At 34.9% G+C, this 17,856-nt stretch overlaps 3 protein-coding genes across 5 annotated transcripts; all 3 read right to left on the bottom strand.

The window, feature by feature from the left end:
- Positions 1 to 1,418: 1,418 nt before the first annotated feature.
- Positions 1,419 to 9,949, bottom strand: LOC113710427 (protein LUTEIN DEFICIENT 5, chloroplastic-like). 3 transcript variants are annotated; one of them, XM_027233437.2, is made up of 16 exons: positions 9,606 to 9,945; positions 9,302 to 9,488; positions 8,809 to 9,025; positions 8,612 to 8,683; positions 8,329 to 8,439; positions 7,981 to 8,172; positions 7,612 to 7,773; positions 5,843 to 5,938; positions 5,660 to 5,761; positions 5,081 to 5,113; positions 4,879 to 4,959; positions 4,700 to 4,782; positions 3,410 to 3,541; positions 2,445 to 2,505; positions 2,225 to 2,290; positions 1,419 to 2,046 (listed from the first exon to the last, which is right to left on the bottom strand). In XM_027233437.2, the coding sequence occupies exons 1-16, from the start codon at positions 9,739 to 9,741 to the stop codon at positions 1,858 to 1,860; spliced, it is 1,920 nt and encodes a 639-aa protein (XP_027089238.2). In that variant the 5' UTR covers positions 9,742 to 9,945; the 3' UTR covers positions 1,419 to 1,857. The 3 variants fall into 3 exon arrangements, with proteins under 3 accessions (XP_027089238.2, XP_071921578.1, XP_071921577.1); XM_072065477.1 differs by lacking the exon at positions 5,660 to 5,761 and having other exon boundaries at positions 9,606 to 9,949; XM_072065476.1 differs by lacking the exon at positions 5,081 to 5,113 and having other exon boundaries at positions 9,606 to 9,948.
- A 1,332-nt stretch (positions 9,950 to 11,281) lies between these two features.
- On the bottom strand, positions 11,282 to 13,906 carry LOC140014551 (uncharacterized). The gene is made up of 8 exons (XM_072065568.1): positions 13,812 to 13,906; positions 13,463 to 13,572; positions 13,221 to 13,353; positions 12,742 to 12,836; positions 12,143 to 12,227; positions 11,760 to 11,860; positions 11,570 to 11,661; positions 11,282 to 11,471 (listed from the first exon to the last, which is right to left on the bottom strand). Exons 1-8 carry the CDS (start codon positions 13,860 to 13,862, stop codon positions 11,437 to 11,439), a joined length of 702 nt encoding a protein of 233 aa, XP_071921669.1. The 5' UTR covers positions 13,863 to 13,906; the 3' UTR covers positions 11,282 to 11,436.
- Positions 13,907 to 16,373: 2,467 nt separating this feature from the next.
- On the bottom strand, positions 16,374 to 17,786 carry LOC140014712 (uncharacterized). The gene is made up of 2 exons (XM_072065812.1): positions 17,013 to 17,786; positions 16,374 to 16,379 (listed from the first exon to the last, which is right to left on the bottom strand). Exons 1-2 carry the CDS (start codon positions 17,784 to 17,786, stop codon positions 16,374 to 16,376), a joined length of 780 nt encoding a protein of 259 aa, XP_071921913.1.
- Between the last annotated feature and the right edge of the window lie 70 nt (positions 17,787 to 17,856).

Below are 17,856 nucleotides of genomic sequence, written 5' to 3'. Positions count from 1 at the left end.
TACGTTCTCAATGCAAGCAAATGCTCCATGGTGAAATAGTCTGAAAAGGTGGCAGCTACAATTGAGGAAGTCGAGCTCGATAGTGGATTTTGAAAAAAATGCCACCAACATGAAGCCTAGGGCGCAAAGCATTCATAGGCCTTAGGAAGTTCAAGCAATAGATGAACAGCATAAATCCTTAAATTGGTGCTTGTCTGTTGTTTGAGTTGTAGGCAGGTTTTCTTTTTTCCTTCTTGGGTTTTTGGCCTGGATGACAAGGTCGGAGGTTCTAACGGCACATTAAACATGGTTTTTGACGATTAGAAGTGGATAGTTTAGCAAATTTTTTGCCAGGTTTGATGCACAGCTATGAAGGAAGATGAGCATCAAAGGGATAGCGAAGGAACATGGAATTAGGTATTCCAGAGGGAAATGTTGCTGTCTCTGCCTATTTTCGTTCAGGTTCCAACTTTTTATGTGTTAATTTCATTTTGTACTTTTTAATTATACGTCGATTATCACTTTGGTTTCTAAACTTTAAATTGATGCATTTTAATACCTAATGTATAAAATCTGTTCCACTTTAGTTCTCAAAGTATAAAATTTGTTCCATTTAAGTATAAAATCCGTCACACTCCCGTTAACGATTTTACTTAAACGAGACAAATTTTACTATATTTTAAAGTTTATAAACCAACGTGTGAAAATTTAGATACAGTTAAATGATACAAAATAAAATTAATCCTTTTCTATTCCCTCACTCATAGATACAGCAAAAGGGGATGACACTTTTCAATTTTTCTATTCTGCAATATTTTCCAAGATTGTATAGACCACTAGTGTTGATGTTACTCCAGATATTAATCGGTGACAATTAAAAATGGAGGAAATTCTGAAGCCAGCCAATCACTCGTAACATCTTCTGTTACAATAGTAAGTTGTCTGATTGGTATTATGTTTCATCTTATGTTCTTGAATTGTACCAAATTAGGCGATCCTTTTGGTTGTGAGGATGGATTCCTGTCTCAAGCAGCTAGTCCTAGCGGTTTGTTTGTCGAGGACATAATCCTGTAGTTTTCTTCTTAGATGCAGTTCTCCAATGGACTTTGAAGGATTTTCAACTAGATGCTTTGTTCACCTCTACAAGGAAATGGAGTGAAAAGGCAGTAGTGCACCAACAGCATAAAATCTTTCGTTTTGTTTGTCTGTTACTTGACTCGTGGGCAAGAATGCAGCAGGCTCTGTTTTCCTTTCCCTTTTTTTCTTAAAGTTTTTTGCTTCGATTGTGGGGTTCGAAGGCCCCAAGTGAGAGATCCAAACGTGTATTCTTTGCGCTCAGAAGTTTTTCAGAACTTTGGGTGATGAAACGTGAGTCTGTAGAAATATAGAGCAAAGAAGCTTGGGGCAGCGGTAGATAAACTGAGGAAAAATAACGATCCTGGCGAAGCAAATGGAGGATTGATCGACCTAAATAAGCTATTGTTAGATAAATTGATACAAATACTAGCTGACTGGAGAAAACAAGAGGTTTTTTCGTTCATCAAAATCTAGATACAAGATTTACAACCACAAAGGCTTCAAAAGCCATCATACTGCATAGACTTTCTGCATTTGGTGATGGACTTGGCAGCAGTCACAACTCTTTTCCACCTTCCCTTGACATTATCACGCTTGCTGCGCAACTAATGATGCCATTGGATTGGATTTAGGCGTGAGAGAGATGGGGAACATAGCCTTTCTCAGCCAGAAATTGGTTCGCCTCGAAAACACCATACGTTGCAAACGTACACAAGCAGAGCAAAGGTAGCCTTTTCTCATCCGGTACTTGATTCACCACTTAATATGCGATTTGATGTTGCAGCCACGAACATTTGGAGACTAGGAAACAGAAGGGGAAACTTCACTTTTCTGATCGGGTGCTGTGCTGATATCTGAAACGTTCACTGAAGAATCGCTTCTCACCGCCGGTATCTCCAATGTGGGGACTATAGGAGGCCTCATCCTCCTTGTAACAGTCATCTTCAAGCCTTGTGTTGTGTGTATTGTTGCCCCTGTAGTCATTTGAACCTGCAGACAACTCAATTCATGTAAACATGTATTTGATTCAACTTCACAAATTGAGAGTGGATGATCAGATAAACTTCAAGCAAATGGAGTTCGATTCTTAGCAACATCCAGTTATTGTGCTTCCGAATACAGAATTGAATCTCTGTGAAGTTGCAAAAGAGAACTCAATATAACTTACAGGAGGAGCTCCAACTGCCATTTGAAAATTGAAGCGTTGAACAAGCATTGAAACTGCAACTATGGTCTGTTGATTAAAGAAACATCGAGATTACAACCAAAATACAGGTATAGTTTTAAAAAAACAGAGATAGCAGGGCTCTATCAGGTAAAGAAATCATGTATCGTGCTGTCAATATCATCTACTGACTTACAAGTGAAGTACTTGACTAAAAGATTACCTCAAAGGAAGCAAACATGTCTCCAACACACTTTCTTGGTCCCCCTCCAAATGGCAAGTAGCTGAAATCGTAATAACATGAGAAAATAATTCTAGCTTCTCAAAACACAGTATGTATGCATTTAATGAGAAGCAGAAAAAAGTTGCTAAGAATAAATTGACAGAAACTAACAGCATACCATTTCAGTATCCATTATAATATCAGACAAAAGTCTCTTTATCAGGTATAATTAATTACAAAGCTTTCAATTTTTTCTCTCCTAAGTCCTGAGAGATATTCATTCCAGAATTCCAACTAAACCAATTTCAGGGCAATTGATCCACTACTGGTTGATGTGAATTACCTCCTCTCTGCATACGAGTGCTTTCTAGCATCCATAAATAACAGATCACACACAAATCCCAGAGAGAATCATACACAAACATGTGCTCATGTTTGGCAATAGACATATCAATGTATGTGCACAGTTGTATTTATTAGCAATTCTCTAGTGTAACTTGTATTCTCCTATTTATCTGTCATACCCATGAAAATGGAATCAATCCCCAACATGCATCTATGGCTTATATTTTCTTCAAAATGAAAGAAACATGCTCCTTTTCTCACTTAAATGGGGACCTTCACAAATTTTGAGCATACACAAATACAACTGTTTAAAGCTGATAATTTCCAGGTGCCCTAAAAGTATCAGAGCTCCATGCACATGTTAGTCCCTCAACGTTTTTCCAAAAATGGATGTCATGCTGTTTCTGTACAGCCCAATCTCCTAAACTGTACCAGTCATTCCTCCATGAAAGAAAAACGCAAATCATATAACATAAAAAAAAATAAGAAAATATATAAAGCTTAAACGATGAACCATAAGCAGCAACTATCACAAAAGAATTCATAAATAATAATAATGATGATCATGAGGATAAAACCTTGAGCAGGAAGACTACATAGCCACAAACAAGTGAATTTACCTGAAATCCTGGTTGGTCTCATTTGGATTAGGTCCATCCAGAGGCCATCTTTCTGGGTTAAATCTCTCTGCTTCTTCCCAACGTTTGGGACAATGATGCAGGTTCCAAACAGAAATAAAAATATCTTCACCCCTGTATCAAAAGAGAAAAAATATTCTTCAATTCTGTGGATACATCATGAAAATTGTCCAAGAAGACTGAAAGTGGAGGAAGCAACACTGGCAAACTTATAAGCTGAAACCATTCAGAAGCCTTTTTATTATTTGTTGCAAAATCAGGTTAAAAGCAAAATATTACTCTAAATTAGTGTTGAGAAGTTTGTGCAGGTTAAGATATCACGTGCCAGAATTTTAATCTTGGTCTTTTCCTGTATTTGTGTCCACTTGTAAAGGGAAGATCAGTCGAGCAGTCACAAAAGCTTAGATTTCACCAAAAATGAGAACCAACATGTCACAACCTGGGTGCAACAAACTTGTATTGAATTAGGAGAAATTCAAAAATTTTAGCCAATTACGAATGATGAGTGTCAACCACTAATCTCCACCCTTTGACTCTGTCATCTGTCTTTAGAAATGTAATATGCATTGGTTCCATAACGCAGCCTTCAGTAGGAGTAAATGTTAAAACAAGAAACAAGCATAATTTTGGATCTCCCAAGGAAATAGATAGGAGATGTATCAGATGTCTTGAACTTGTCACCAAGCCTTCATTTGGATTTCTCCCAGATTAGCTCACCCTAGGATCTGGAGACTGAAAAATTTTGTTCCAGCTAAAGCACCTTATCACACTTAAATGCAAGGAGATAGAACATGCAAATTTTCACCAGTTTGACTTTAACATTCCTAGGATGCCAGAAATCATATTACAATGGCAGGATTACAGAGGTAAACTAGTGTATATGTCTAAAAAAATCATAGTAAGTGTGCCTACAGCTTCAACAATGCCAGACATAATGGAATTCAGATATGAATGGATCAGAATGTTGGAATGTTCCTTTGAGGCTGATTATAATATGGCACAAAGTAAGAAAAAAGCCAATTGCCCTGCATTTTTTAAACAACTAAACCCAAAATAAAATAAATAAAATTGATTTAAGCTGGCCTATAAATAGAATAAACCAAATACATCCTAGTCTCTGTTCTTTTATTGTAAAGTTAATTTAAGCTGACCATCTATAATTGCCTTTTATCTTGTGCAAAGTAAAGAATACCTAATAAATACAAGTCCTGCATGCCTTGGGTCCACGAAATAACAATTTTGGCTTAAAAAAAATGAACAAACAATTTTGACCTTCGAATTGGGTACTCTCCAAGCATGTCATTTTCAAGAGAACGGCGGATTAAAACTGGTGGCTGTGGATAGAGTCTCAAGGACTGCAAAATGACAAAACTAAGACAATAAGAAAAAAATCCTGCATACTACCCAAAAACTGGTTGATTCTTAATGAATTACAAAGAAATGCTTCTCACTTCATTAATCACTCGAGTTGTGTATTTCAGTTTCTTCAGGTCTTCCATGGTTGGAAACCGATCACCAAGAACTGCATCCACCTGAAACAACATTTTGAAATATAAGATATCGATCTATTATTGTTATAGCACTTATATTATTAGTTAAAACAGAGATTGTGGAATTTAATGCAGCCACAAAAAATCCAAAGTTTCAACCTACCTCATTTTGAAGCTTGGCTAGCACACTAGGTTCCTGCAGTTATTAGCCCAAGACACAAAAATAACTCTCATATAAGCTCAACCATTGTGGAAGATAATTTAACATTGGCAAAGCACAAATTTACTTTCAACAGTCATGGTTAAAAATTACACATTTAGGCAGAGATGTTGTCTTGGCAGGGGGAGGAGTTAGAGAAGAAATAACCAAGAGAACCAAACTTGTAGCTTTAACCAAAACTGTATAAGTTAAGCACTTACCAGAACGAAGCAGCAATGGAATGGAAAGATATTACAGAATTTGTAGTTAATAGTAATTGTGTGGCATATGCTTTCTCAAGAAAAATACTGATCAACATTATGTTGTTATCATCTGAAAAGATGTACTCCAAATTCTCAAATTACCTAACTTCTAGGAAAGTTTGTTAATCAACATAGTCTGCATCTGTAAAGTTCTGAATATGCCCAAATTGCATAGTGATAGCTGTACAACTACTATATGAAAATAAAATGCTTCTTCACTTCATGGACAAACACATTTCAAAGAAGTTGAGTAGTAAAACAAATAGAATAAAATAAAAACCTTGGAAAGAAGATAAAATGTCCATGTCAGTACTGCAGCAGATGTCTCATGCCCAGCTATAAGCAGTGTCATCAAATCATCGCGCAGTTGTTTGCTAGAGACCTAATACTTAGTACATGAGAACCTTTGTAGAAAAAAATAATGATGCAGTAAACATAATAACATGGCACAAAAGATGTTTACATCGTCGCCAGATGCTAGCAGAAAATGAAGAATACTAGGATCTTGTTCATTCATGTACTCCTCATGGAACTGCAACTCTTCTTCATCTACCATTCTCTGCAATTAGTAAAGATACAGATTTAAGAAAAGATGAATTAGTCCTGAATAGGTGAGGTTCTCTAGTCTACTTCAAGATATATAAGTTGCATCGGGTCCACGTACTCGGGATAAGAAGACCTCGTAATATTTTAGAACAACATGTACTTGGGGTGTAAAGACAACACCAAAGTAGTTTTTAGCATACACCAGCAGTTTTCATGTTAAGCCAAACAAGGCAGAATAAGCAGCTTGCAAATCCAGCATAAGCTACTAGTAGCATGTGTTATTTACTTAAGTATATTGGAAAAGAAATATGTGCTCGAGAAAGGAAGAGAAAAGAACCACTCCTGTGCCTGGACATATAAGATACATCTTAGGAGGCGTTAAAAAGATATTTGCTTCTTAATCCCTTTGATGTGTAAATTCTTCCTTATACATCCTAAGAGGTCTTAACAAGATATTTGTCTCTCAAATGTTTTGATGCATAAATTGTTCCTTTCACTTCCTAACCAAAAGTAAAGGGTGCACAAGCACAATTTCCAAGCACGGTTAAGATGATTTATATTTTGTTATTGGAGCCACATACAAATTAGCTAAACCACTATAGCCATCAAAAGGGTCTTAACCCACACTATCATCTAATCATTACAAAAGAAAGCATATAAACTACAGATTTGATGCTGCATCAGGTGAATCCTGTTTCCACAAAAAGCATCAAATACTACATATGCTTTTTTTAGTCCTTGAATGATTTACCTTTCTTACTAACACACTAATAGAGTTTTTCCCATTGCTGATCTAAAAGTAAGAGAGTAAACGCAGTTTCTCCCTGAAGTTGATCACTAAAGCAGATAGTGTGAAGTTCGTTTACCTTTTCTTAAATAAAATTCATCTTCTTTCACCCTAACTATTATACATACGAGAGACATGAATGATGCAGGGAGAAATGCTGCCATGAAGAAGCAAAAACATGAAAGCGTGGATAATTTATTCGAAACAGAAAAAATGAAGGTGAAAGGACAACGAGATGAGAGAAAATTCAGAACCACAATAACTGGATTAACATGAATAGATTGCAACAAAGATGAGCCAGTTCTGAAATCTGTAAACTACTACAGATGAAACTGAAATGGAGGAAATAACAGGATTAACATGGATAGATTGCAACAAGACAGTCCTTTTCTGAATCTTGTGAAATACTATAGTTGAAACTGAAATGCTAAAAAGAAAAAAAAAATTGCCCAATAATTGAGAAACTGTTATAGTATAACTAAGCACTAAATTAGTTTAAAAGATGAATGTTGTTTGAATTTGACTTTGGGGTTACACATAAGGTTTTGATTATTTTTTGGACCTTTTCTCTCCTATGAATTAATGAAAACAAGGAAGCAAATCTGAATGCCTCAACTTGATTTAACGATTTTTTGGCTCTGTTGAACAGTTCAAAGTAAATCCCTGAACAGGCAATATACAGCATGTCAACATGTCAAAACCGAAATTATCTTTTTGGATTAAAAAAAAAAGATCAAAACTGAACATGCTGGTACTGTAGGTTCTGTATACAAGTAAGATCACACTCCGCATTATTACCTAAGAAGTCTACAGTGATACCAGAGAAATAAGATAAAAAGGATGAAAAGAATTTTAGCAAGTTAAAAAAAAAAGACTATAAATCACAAAAATAACTTTACCTTACAAATTGCAATCAGATCATTCAGTGTGTCATTCACTAGCTTGAGAGCAGCGTTAACCTTCTTTTGACTAGGTGAAATATCTTTCCAAATGGGAATCTCCCATACAGGAATTGGAGCAACACTTCGATCCTCAGCTTCTCGCAGTACAGTATATACAGCCTGTAACAATAGCAGAATTCAGACACCATAAGTCCATCAAACTTTGAAAGTCTTGAGAACAGGACAATTTCTTCTTATCGAAGTTCGGTATTCATGCCCTTAGTTAGGATGTTGAAATTTCATGTTATTTTCCAGCAAAGCTTCTTGATTTAGCAACACAACCTTCAAGCAATACAAGATACTTGTAATAGAAGAGGATGTGAATACCTCAACTATTCCTGTATCAACTTTTAACGAATCAAAATCATAATTAAATACAGCTTTCCCGATAATATCCAATGTTAGCCGGGAAAAAAGCGATTCCATTTCTACATCCTCGCCATTAGAAGCTGCTTCATCAAGCTTTCTGCAGAGCCTATCTGTTGCTTGTCCAAACAAACTGATCATTGCAGCAACATACTGCACAACACACAATTGAAAGAGAATCAGCAGTGGAGAAGCCTCTCGCCAAAGAATAAACCCGATGCAAAGTTTGGCCAATGAAATTGAGCAGGATACCAACTGGCAACAACCGGCATTGAAATGGGAAGAACAGACGCATAAACTCCAGGATACCTTTTTATGTAAAGCGGGGACTATAGCACGTCGTCTAACACGCCAAACCTCCCCATCAGCAGGTATGAGTCCCTTGCCCATCACAAATTCCAAAATCTCAGCAAGGACGCCCTAGTTGTCAAGAATATCGAGGAGTTAATTTCCCTCATTAGTGCAATGCTGATTTTCCACGTTCATCCTTTTTTCTTTTCACCCTAATGATTCCTTTTTTCCCCTCAAATTCAGAAATAGAAAATGAAAAAAAATACTAAAAATAAGAGAAAGGTATTTCAGTTGCTGTCACCTTTGAATAAGCTTTTGAATTGTCCTTCAGTATATGTTTGGCAATTGATGGATCTGAAACAATTAAAAAGGACTGCAATAGACAAATTGGGACCAATGAGACACAAAAGCCGCAGAGCTAACAGCAGTTTATATCTACAAAAATAAATTCAATAACCACACTATACGGCAAAAGACAAACCAAAAGATTTTACAAACCTTGGGACCAAAGGTCAACCTAAAAATCCCGCCATAAGTGAGGTAAAGCTCATAGAGAGGAATGAAGAAGGCCTCCCTCCGGATTGCACTAACCGATCCTTTTGCCTCTGGAATCTTTGGATAATCATCCGCAGCACCTATCTTCCCGAACAAAAACTCAAGAATATCTTTAGGCACCCCCAATTTCAGTAAAGAATTCTTGAGCACTGACGGAAATCTAGTCCCAAACAACACGCAAATAAATAAACAACCAACATTAAGAACAGAACTCCACCAGAAAAAAAAAATCTGAAAAGATGGCTTCTTGATAACGCAAGCAGCATAAACAGCAAACTCATTCAGACCCACATGAAATATGAGACTACATCATCTTTGTTTTTTTTTTCTTCCCAAAGAATCAAAACTGAGAATAACTACATTGAAATACAAAATTCGTTTCCAGGTAGGAACTCTAACGCACAATGTGCAACTGATCCTTAAACGAATACATTACCCGGATTTCTCAACTGTAAACTCGCCAGCAGCAATACGGGCAGACAATTCAGCTCGCCTTTTCTCTTCAATAATCTTCTCCACACTCTTGGCGCCGTCCTCCACACCTCCACCTCCACTACCAGGCCCTCTTCCATCCCCATTCGAGTCATAAGCGCACCTAATCACAGCAAAATTTCTACAGCTCCCTGCACAGACAAATTCGCACAACAAAAACAAAAACCCCCGAAAGAAACGAAGAAAATAAGTGAAATACGAGACGATACAAGCATACAAACCAAATAATTCACCATCCCATTACCCACAATTTGACTTTGAAGATGACGCAGGTGGAGATAAAGGGTCCACAAATGTGGGTCTGAATTTCTTGTTAGTTGGGAGTTTGGGTTGCAGGGAGTGAGCTGAGAATTGAAGCAGAGGAAGACTTGCAGCAGCAGCCATTAGGAGAATTGTACGTATGATGAGAATTCTGCGAGTCTTGATAAAGTCGAAAATACAAGAAGGCAGTAGTAGTAGCAGAGCAATGACAAGAGAGAGTGGGGGTTGGAAGTGGGGCTGCGGTGGGTCGGTTAAACTTACAATATACAAATGTGAAATGTGGCGGCATCGGTATCGCACCAACTGCAAAACCACGGAAAGGTATCTTCGGAGAGAGAGTGGGTCTACTGGTGATGATACCGTTTTGTCGTTCCAGATGTGATGTCTCACGTGTTGGGTTAAGGGTGTCTTTTTTTTTGGAGAAAAAACAAAACTCCAAAATCATCAAATTGGCATTTAATTTTTTTTTTCTTTTTATTTTTTTTGTGGTGAGTAAGAAATATAATAATGTTAGTAGGGTTTACATAAAATAAGTCAAGTGCAGTCGGAGAGTGATACTCTATCAAATCATCCTCTATATTACAAATAAGTTTTTAGAGATGTTATATCATAAATTAACAATAGATTTCGTTATAAATTAACTGTTCGTGTATATACTGGTACGACTGGATATGCGTTCGATTTCAAATTCAAATTACGATTAGTTGTTATACATATGATGATGATGGTAGTGTATTTGTCGTTAATGTATAGAAAATTAATTATTTGTTAAATGGATCTACTTCTAGTTAGTAAATTAGCTTTTCTATTCGTTTTAGTGAAAAAAAAAAGGTGCATGATCTCCACGTTTAGAATGATCTTTTACTTTTTCATATGTACTATTGCTCATGGCACAATTAGGGTAAATAAATTGCTAAATTCTTTTAATTTATATTTTTATGAAAAAGAATGGATGGATTATTAATTTTGCATCAAAAATTCTATTGACTCTATGTGGTTTTTCTTGTAAAAGTTTTCTTTTTTTTTTTAAACTCAATTAACTATTGTTGTTGGTAATGGTATGCACCAATAGACACTTAAAAGCCCGAAAACAGGAAGTCTTGAAAATGAATAAAGGGTAGAAACTAGCCTATATGTATGATTCACACACGTTCAAGAATAAAACCAAATACTGTATTAGTGTATGACTCAGAAAGACAAGAAGTTTGGCATAAAATTGAACTCTATCCATTATTGCTATTTACTAGCTTTGCTTTCGTCTCCTACCTATTAATATTATCCCTGCTCTTTTCTCCTTTTATTTACGTCTAATAAAAACGTATATTTCTAACCATTCTGTCATTTAACTTTTTGGCTTCATACCTGTACTCCTATATTCTATTGCAAGACAAAAAAAGCCCTCTTAGATTAATGCAGCACCGTACCCATAGAAGAAAATCATCCAAATTAATCACACTTGTTTTTTTTTTTGGCTTTGATGGTTTTATATATCGGACTTTTTGCCATTGTGGAAAGAAATTATTGTTTGCACAAATTCTTGTCCAATCTAAAGGGTTTCTTGTAAGCTTGGAAGACGTCGTGCAACACCCAAAAAAGACCCGTAACAAAATGGTGCTGCATGAAAACCACAAAATATAACTTATTCCCAAAGGAAATTCGGTTTTAGTCATACAACATTTTTAACTACTTTGCCAACAGAAACTAAAATACATTTTTTTTTTTTTATTGAAGCAATAAACTATCGACATATCATCTCATAGGATCAAATTTTGGGACTTTGCTCTGTGGCCTCGACATGCCTCCAAGATATCGAAAGAGTCAAAGGTTGGGAAAGGATTTCCCCTTATTTTCAGCTGCCATAAATGGGGAAAAAAAAAAGGGAATTTAGAATAAACATTTAATCTCATATTGCAGCCACAATTTAAATTGGGAGAAGTTAAGTTAATATTACCTTGTTGAATCAACACAAAGCATCGCAAAATAGGATCCACAGGCAGACCCATAGCTTCATAAATGGGATCATACAATGAACTTATACGATACCTACAGCAGGAATTTTAGAGTTAATAATTAACATGGAAAAAATAGAGATAAATGTAATACTAAATGTTATTATTATAGGCCATGCAAAATTTTGTCACCTTTTGTTAGGAAATGTACCAGCTGCAATTGGATCTTGTGTAGCTTGAGCTTGAAAAAACCCACTTCTTGGTCGATTCTCAGATGATTCGGTGTGTTCATCCTGAAATAAGTTTTGTTATATGGCAAATCAATTATTTTCAACACGTATCCAAAAAGAAAGAATTTGATGTAAGTCATTGGGTTCTTGTGCTTTAATTTTCACTCTTGGATTCTTATCCTCTGAACTTCTTTTTTTAGTGTAAGCGGAACGATTCGAACCTGAGAACTTTTGGATTCTTATCCTTCGAACTTATTCTAGTTTATGCCCTTAATTCAATTTGGCACTACATAGAGGACAGAAACAACAATTTACCCTTAAAAGGCAATGGTAACAAGATCATACCTGTAGCAAAGAAGGATATATACTTCTTTCATGAGAGCTATGTGATCCCCTTAACAAATCTGAAAATGTTTGAACGCCTGGTGACCTACGAGGGCAAAAAAAAAAAAAAAAAAGTTTCACTATATTTTGTGTTTGTTTCTTGAGTAACACCTATTTAAGGTAGAAGCTCAATAAGAGCTAACAGTTAAAGAATTCAAACAATGTGAAACAAACAGGTCATGCAACATGTTATCTTGTATGGATGATTTGCAGGTAAAAAGGAATTTTTGGCAATAATGTTGGCTTTACGTCGTTTTGTAATTTCTTGCTCTTGAAATCCAAATTAGGAAAACTTTTGATGAGTATAGTTTGGAAAATCTTTACAATTTTCTTTTTTTTTTCTTGCAACTTATGTAAATAATGACTAGAATCTACCTCAAATAAATTGGACTCTGATTATGTGTAGAATCACATGAAATTTTGTATGTGAAGCAAACTAACAAAAGAAATAACATTAGCCTATTTGTAGAAAGTGGAGCATTTTTTTTTTCTTTTTTGGGGTGTCATTTACAAACCACGAGAATGCATAATGCAGTGATAAAAAGGTTGTCAGTTCTTACCATTGTAGGCCTGAAATTTCATTTGGCTTAACTTGGTTCTGAAATGGCCTGCTGACTTGGTTTGCATTGGATCCAAACCGCTGATGATTTGCATTCTGAAATATACAAGAGTGGCAAAAATATGCTAATCTGCTCGACTCACAGAATCAAAATAATTCAACATCCGATTAATCTTTGCGCAAGATGGTTATTTTTCTGTCTGATATAATTGGATACATTATATTGAATAAGCTTTACCATTTTTAAATGCTAATTAGCATGGTCTACCATGAATAACTTTTCCTCAACATGGTTTAATTTTTGTCAAAAACTTCAAAAAAGAGATCCAGTTCCTTCAAGAAAAGGGTTGATCATCATAAGAACGTAATGCCATAGATGCATGGTAATGACTAAGGCCTAAATTTTTTTTCTTGGGGGGGGGGGGGGGGTGGGGAGTGTGTGTGTGTGTGTGTGTTTAAGCATGCAGTCAGCAGTCATACACTTTTTTGATCAGCAGATGGAGAAGGAGCCAAGAACTGAAATGTTGGAACTATTGGTTCCTTTTGATCCTCTTGGGGAACATTTTCAGGATGAGAGTTGGACAAACTAAGTTCAACCCCTGCAGCTTTCCATCTACAAAATACCAAAAGCAATTAGAATCAAATACTAACAATTGTAGAATTCTTTAATTTTTGGATATGAAATTGGTTTCTGCAATAGCAATCTCCATATAGGAAAATACCCTTTTGGAAATGGATTCAGAGATGGAGTAGGATCATGATTCTTGGCATGCTTTTTGGTTTCTTTGGGTGAAGAGGATGACCCCTTTGGTATCCCTTGGTTCTTCTGGTCCTGTGAAATTAATAAGTACTTCTTTGAGTATCAAAATTAGAACAGTATTTTTACTAAATCAAAAGGTATTCTGGCAAAAAAGAAGAAGAAGATATATATCATCATCTGAGCATTTATTACTACTTGGGCAAGAATTAATTGTACCCCTTGGACTTGATAGATTTTAAGACAAAGAAAAGCTATTGTAAATTGAATTTCTTCTACCTTCTTTAATTAAATTAAAGAACCAGAGACCATACCTTATTTTGAGCTTTACACGTCCGTGCCCTCTTGGTAACCCTCTTAGGCATCTGGAAAATGGCCTTTGGTAACCTTCTTAGACTTTTTTTTTTAAAAAAAATCTTGAATGACCAAAAACAAAAATGACACAAAGTGAGAATTTCAAAATTTATGTATAAAAAAAAACAGAATTACCTTCTAAACTAAACTGAAAATCAATGCAAGAAAATGAAACTTTGCAATAAATTAAAGATGAAGAATTTTCTTTTGGAGATGGATGATGTGTGATCCATCCATGATAGTGATTAAAAAAATAATCAGCATTTTCTACATATAAAACCAAGAATCGTTATTCTGAGACTGAGAAATTAGTAACAATAATATTTTGGAAAGAAGATTTAGTAAACAGTATCATGGTGGATACCAGCTTAAGCACACCCCCAATGCTTGAAAACGAGGACTTGGTTACGATTTCTGAAGAAGCTTTGATGGATATGAATTTATAGGACTAGTTTTCCAGCAAATATTTTGCTGAAATGGAAATTAATAATGATAAATGATTAATATGGAATTCTGGTACGAAGAAAATACTGTGCATTAATTACATTTAATGAGAAGGATTCAAAAAAAGTTCAACTTATTTCATGGTTGAGGCATAGTTGGAAAGTCATTCAATGCTTCTTGGAAGTACTTGACTAAATATTATGGCAATAGAGGAAACTTAATATTAGCATTTACTAGATGGAAAATAGAAGATAAACATTATTGTCAATTGCACTTATTCCTTAAGATTTGCAATAAATTGGCCTTATAATTTATTGCATCCTTATATGGACAAATGTAACTTTTCTTATAAATTATACTAATTAATTCTCATTTCCTGTGGTAATAATTTATTTCCTTTCGGGAATTTTTTGTAAATATGTTGCTTTTAGGTATAAATATTGAATGAATATTGCACCTTATCTTTAGAAGGAAAGTTTTAATAGTATAGTATCCCTCCATTGTATCTGAATATTAAAAGAATGAAAAGTAAATATTACAGTGTTGTTTAATCTTAATTTTATACCTTATAGTGAGAAAAATCAACAAGAGGTCCATAATCTTAGACTTTTTGAGCGCCATGGGACTAAGCACATTGTTAATCATAGGCTATACTTGTTTGTTTAAGAAAATTGATGGCTCTAATTGTGCCAATTAAACAAAAATTCAATTAATCACACTTTGCTCCCTTAAACTTTAGGGATATTCATACTTTACTATCCTCAATCTTAAAAACATATAAACCCCACCCCCCCCCCCCCCCCCCCCCCCAAAAAAAAAAACTAGTCAAGGTTTACAATGCATAAAAAGTAAGTACAATGACATTAATGTCCTCTTATTTGTGAGATTGATTATTTATAACTTACTATTATTTCTATTTTATTGCTAACAAATATATACTTTCTCTGTAATATCTACTATACAAAAAATATTAAACTAATAAAAACTAAAAAAAAATTACATTTAGTTTATTATTATAAAATTTTTTGTTGGATTAATGTTCACTTTTGCATATACTTTGTTCAGTTGATTGGAGTTTAAATCAAACAATAAGGACAAGTACCAAAGTAATAACAATAAATTTAGTCAGCAAAATTTTGAAAGAATAAGGTAATCTTATACTTCTTATTCTTTAAAAAATAATCTTTATTATATTAGTTTACGAAGACTTAATATAACATCTTTTTATTTTTATTTATCAAATTAGTACAACATTAAATACTTAACAAAAATTATTAAAAATGACTAATATGCCTTATTATTAAACTGAGAGGAGGAAAATACAGATTAATCAAACTTCACCATTTTTTTGCAAACGAAGGGCAATAATTATAAACTATAAATAATTTCAACAACAAACGGGCAATATTGTCATAACACTCACTTTTCGTTATGGAGTTTAGACTTTCAAGGTTGATTAGTCTTCATAGGCGGTGAAGTGTATATTTTTTGAGGTTGACTGCGAAAATGTGTGATTTTCTCAAAGATTAGGGGGCCAAAGTGTTATTAAAACCATAATAATTAGCCATATTTTCTTGACAAAAACGTACAAGCTGTATGTATGTGTGTACATCCTGTGTAGCTCGATGTACAAAGTCATGGAAATCAAGCTTGAAAATTGATGACCGGCATTTGACATGTGGAATTTTGGGTGACAGATGAAAATTTGCCGAAGCAGGTTCCGTTTGATACCTTGTAGGATATGCATACAGGATATAACATGTGTGAAGTGATATTTGTTAACATATTTAAATTATACATAATTCAGCATCTAAATACATATTCTTATTGAATATAGAATAATCTCGAACATCGAATCAACCGAAGTTTTAAAAGTATATTTATATCAGATGTTTCTAACGTATGCCAAGTGACGCTCGTTATTATATCTAAATTGTATCTAATTCATCTGAATATACATTCACACTCCTCTTACATTTGGACACGTTCTCAAATTAATTTCACTTTCCCCTCGAACATGTAAAAACTACAGCATATTTGTATTCAAAACCAGTCATCTACGTTCAATGCTGTCTAAATTAAACCTGCATATTTTAAGCAGAATAAAAGGTTATATCCAGCAGGGAATCCAACCAACAAGAAAATATTTTCTTAAGATTTCCTTCCCTTTTGGGGTAGTGGAATTGGGGTATAGAAGATGCCCTTTTAAGGGAGAACAAAAAAAAGATAATTCCACGAGTGCGTTCAAGAATTTACCATTTATGTGTTACTTTCACATTTATTTTTACTTGTTTTTCGCTTTCCAAATAAAAATCTTCTTTGAAATGTTGATTTTATCACTAACAAAAATCGCAAATACATTATACAGACGAGGAAGAGTTTGAGTTAGATAGTAAGGTGAGAGAGATTGTGAATAGGTGGTGTGTTTGGCTTGGGTTTTATCCCGAAATAAAACCCAAACCCAACTAGTGGTCCTGAATAAAAAACCTTTCACTCATCTCCAAAAAAAAAAAGGATACATTGTTCGGATGAAATAGATAATTTTTTCCCAATTATATTGTGAAAAATCTAAATGACGACACAGGGATCTGCTTAACATATTCCTTTGTCGTACTGGCAACCTATGTTTCTTATTTTTTTTTTCCACAAACGATAACAGTTATATAGATGATTATCCCGTGATAATACAAGATTTAAATACAAAAAGAGGCTACTACCCTCATTTCCTTCCTCACTAAATCCATCAGCCAAACTGGGAAATCTTGTTCCCATTCAATATTACGCACTAGCTTGACAGCAAATTGAGCTAGAGCATGGCTGATTTCATTTTCTGTTCTAGGTATAAACACAAACCTACAACTTTCAAAATATGTTGTAAAATCCTGCACATCTTCCAGAATAGTTGCAATGCTAACTTCATACTCATTGCTTCTATTTATCTGGTCTATTACTGATTTACTATCCGAATGGATTATAATTTTAGTCCATCCTACTTGTTTAGCCATCAGCATTGCATTCCTAATTGCCAGAGCTTCTTCCTTACTTGGTTCCCCCTTATATTGGTTGACTATCGCTTTTGCTTTCATGATCTTTCCGTTCCAATTTCTTGCAACAATTCCTTGACCCGTCCTTATCATTTTTGCTGATATCGCAGCATCCGTGAACAGGCAAACCTCATCTTCCCTTGCTGTTTCTCTTCGTATCTGATGCTCACTGATGATGGCAATTGCACTCTTCTCCTTTTCTTCCTCACTTGCCTGCTCATATTCCATCCATTCCTCTTGTGCTTTTGAGACAATTTTGGGTGGGTTCTGGTATTCATTTTCAAAGACTCTTCTGTTTCGTGCTTTCCAGATTTGCCAAAAAATATTGATGGTGAGGCTCACTCTGTCAAGTCCAAAGTCCTTTGAAGTAGATTGAGTAGCTTTCTCCCACCATATCCATAGATTATGCTGTTTGTCCTCTAATCCATCCCACCTTATTGGTGCCATTTTCCAAACATCTATCGCATTCACACAATAAAAAAGTAAATGTTCGATGGTTTCTATTCCTTCTCCACAG

Source organism: Coffea arabica, chromosome 9e, assembly GCF_036785885.1.
Source record: "Coffea arabica cultivar ET-39 chromosome 9e, Coffea Arabica ET-39 HiFi, whole genome shotgun sequence".
In the NCBI taxonomy this organism is placed as follows: domain Eukaryota; kingdom Viridiplantae; phylum Streptophyta; class Magnoliopsida; order Gentianales; family Rubiaceae; genus Coffea; species Coffea arabica.
This window is presented reverse-complemented; position numbering and strand designations above follow the sequence as displayed.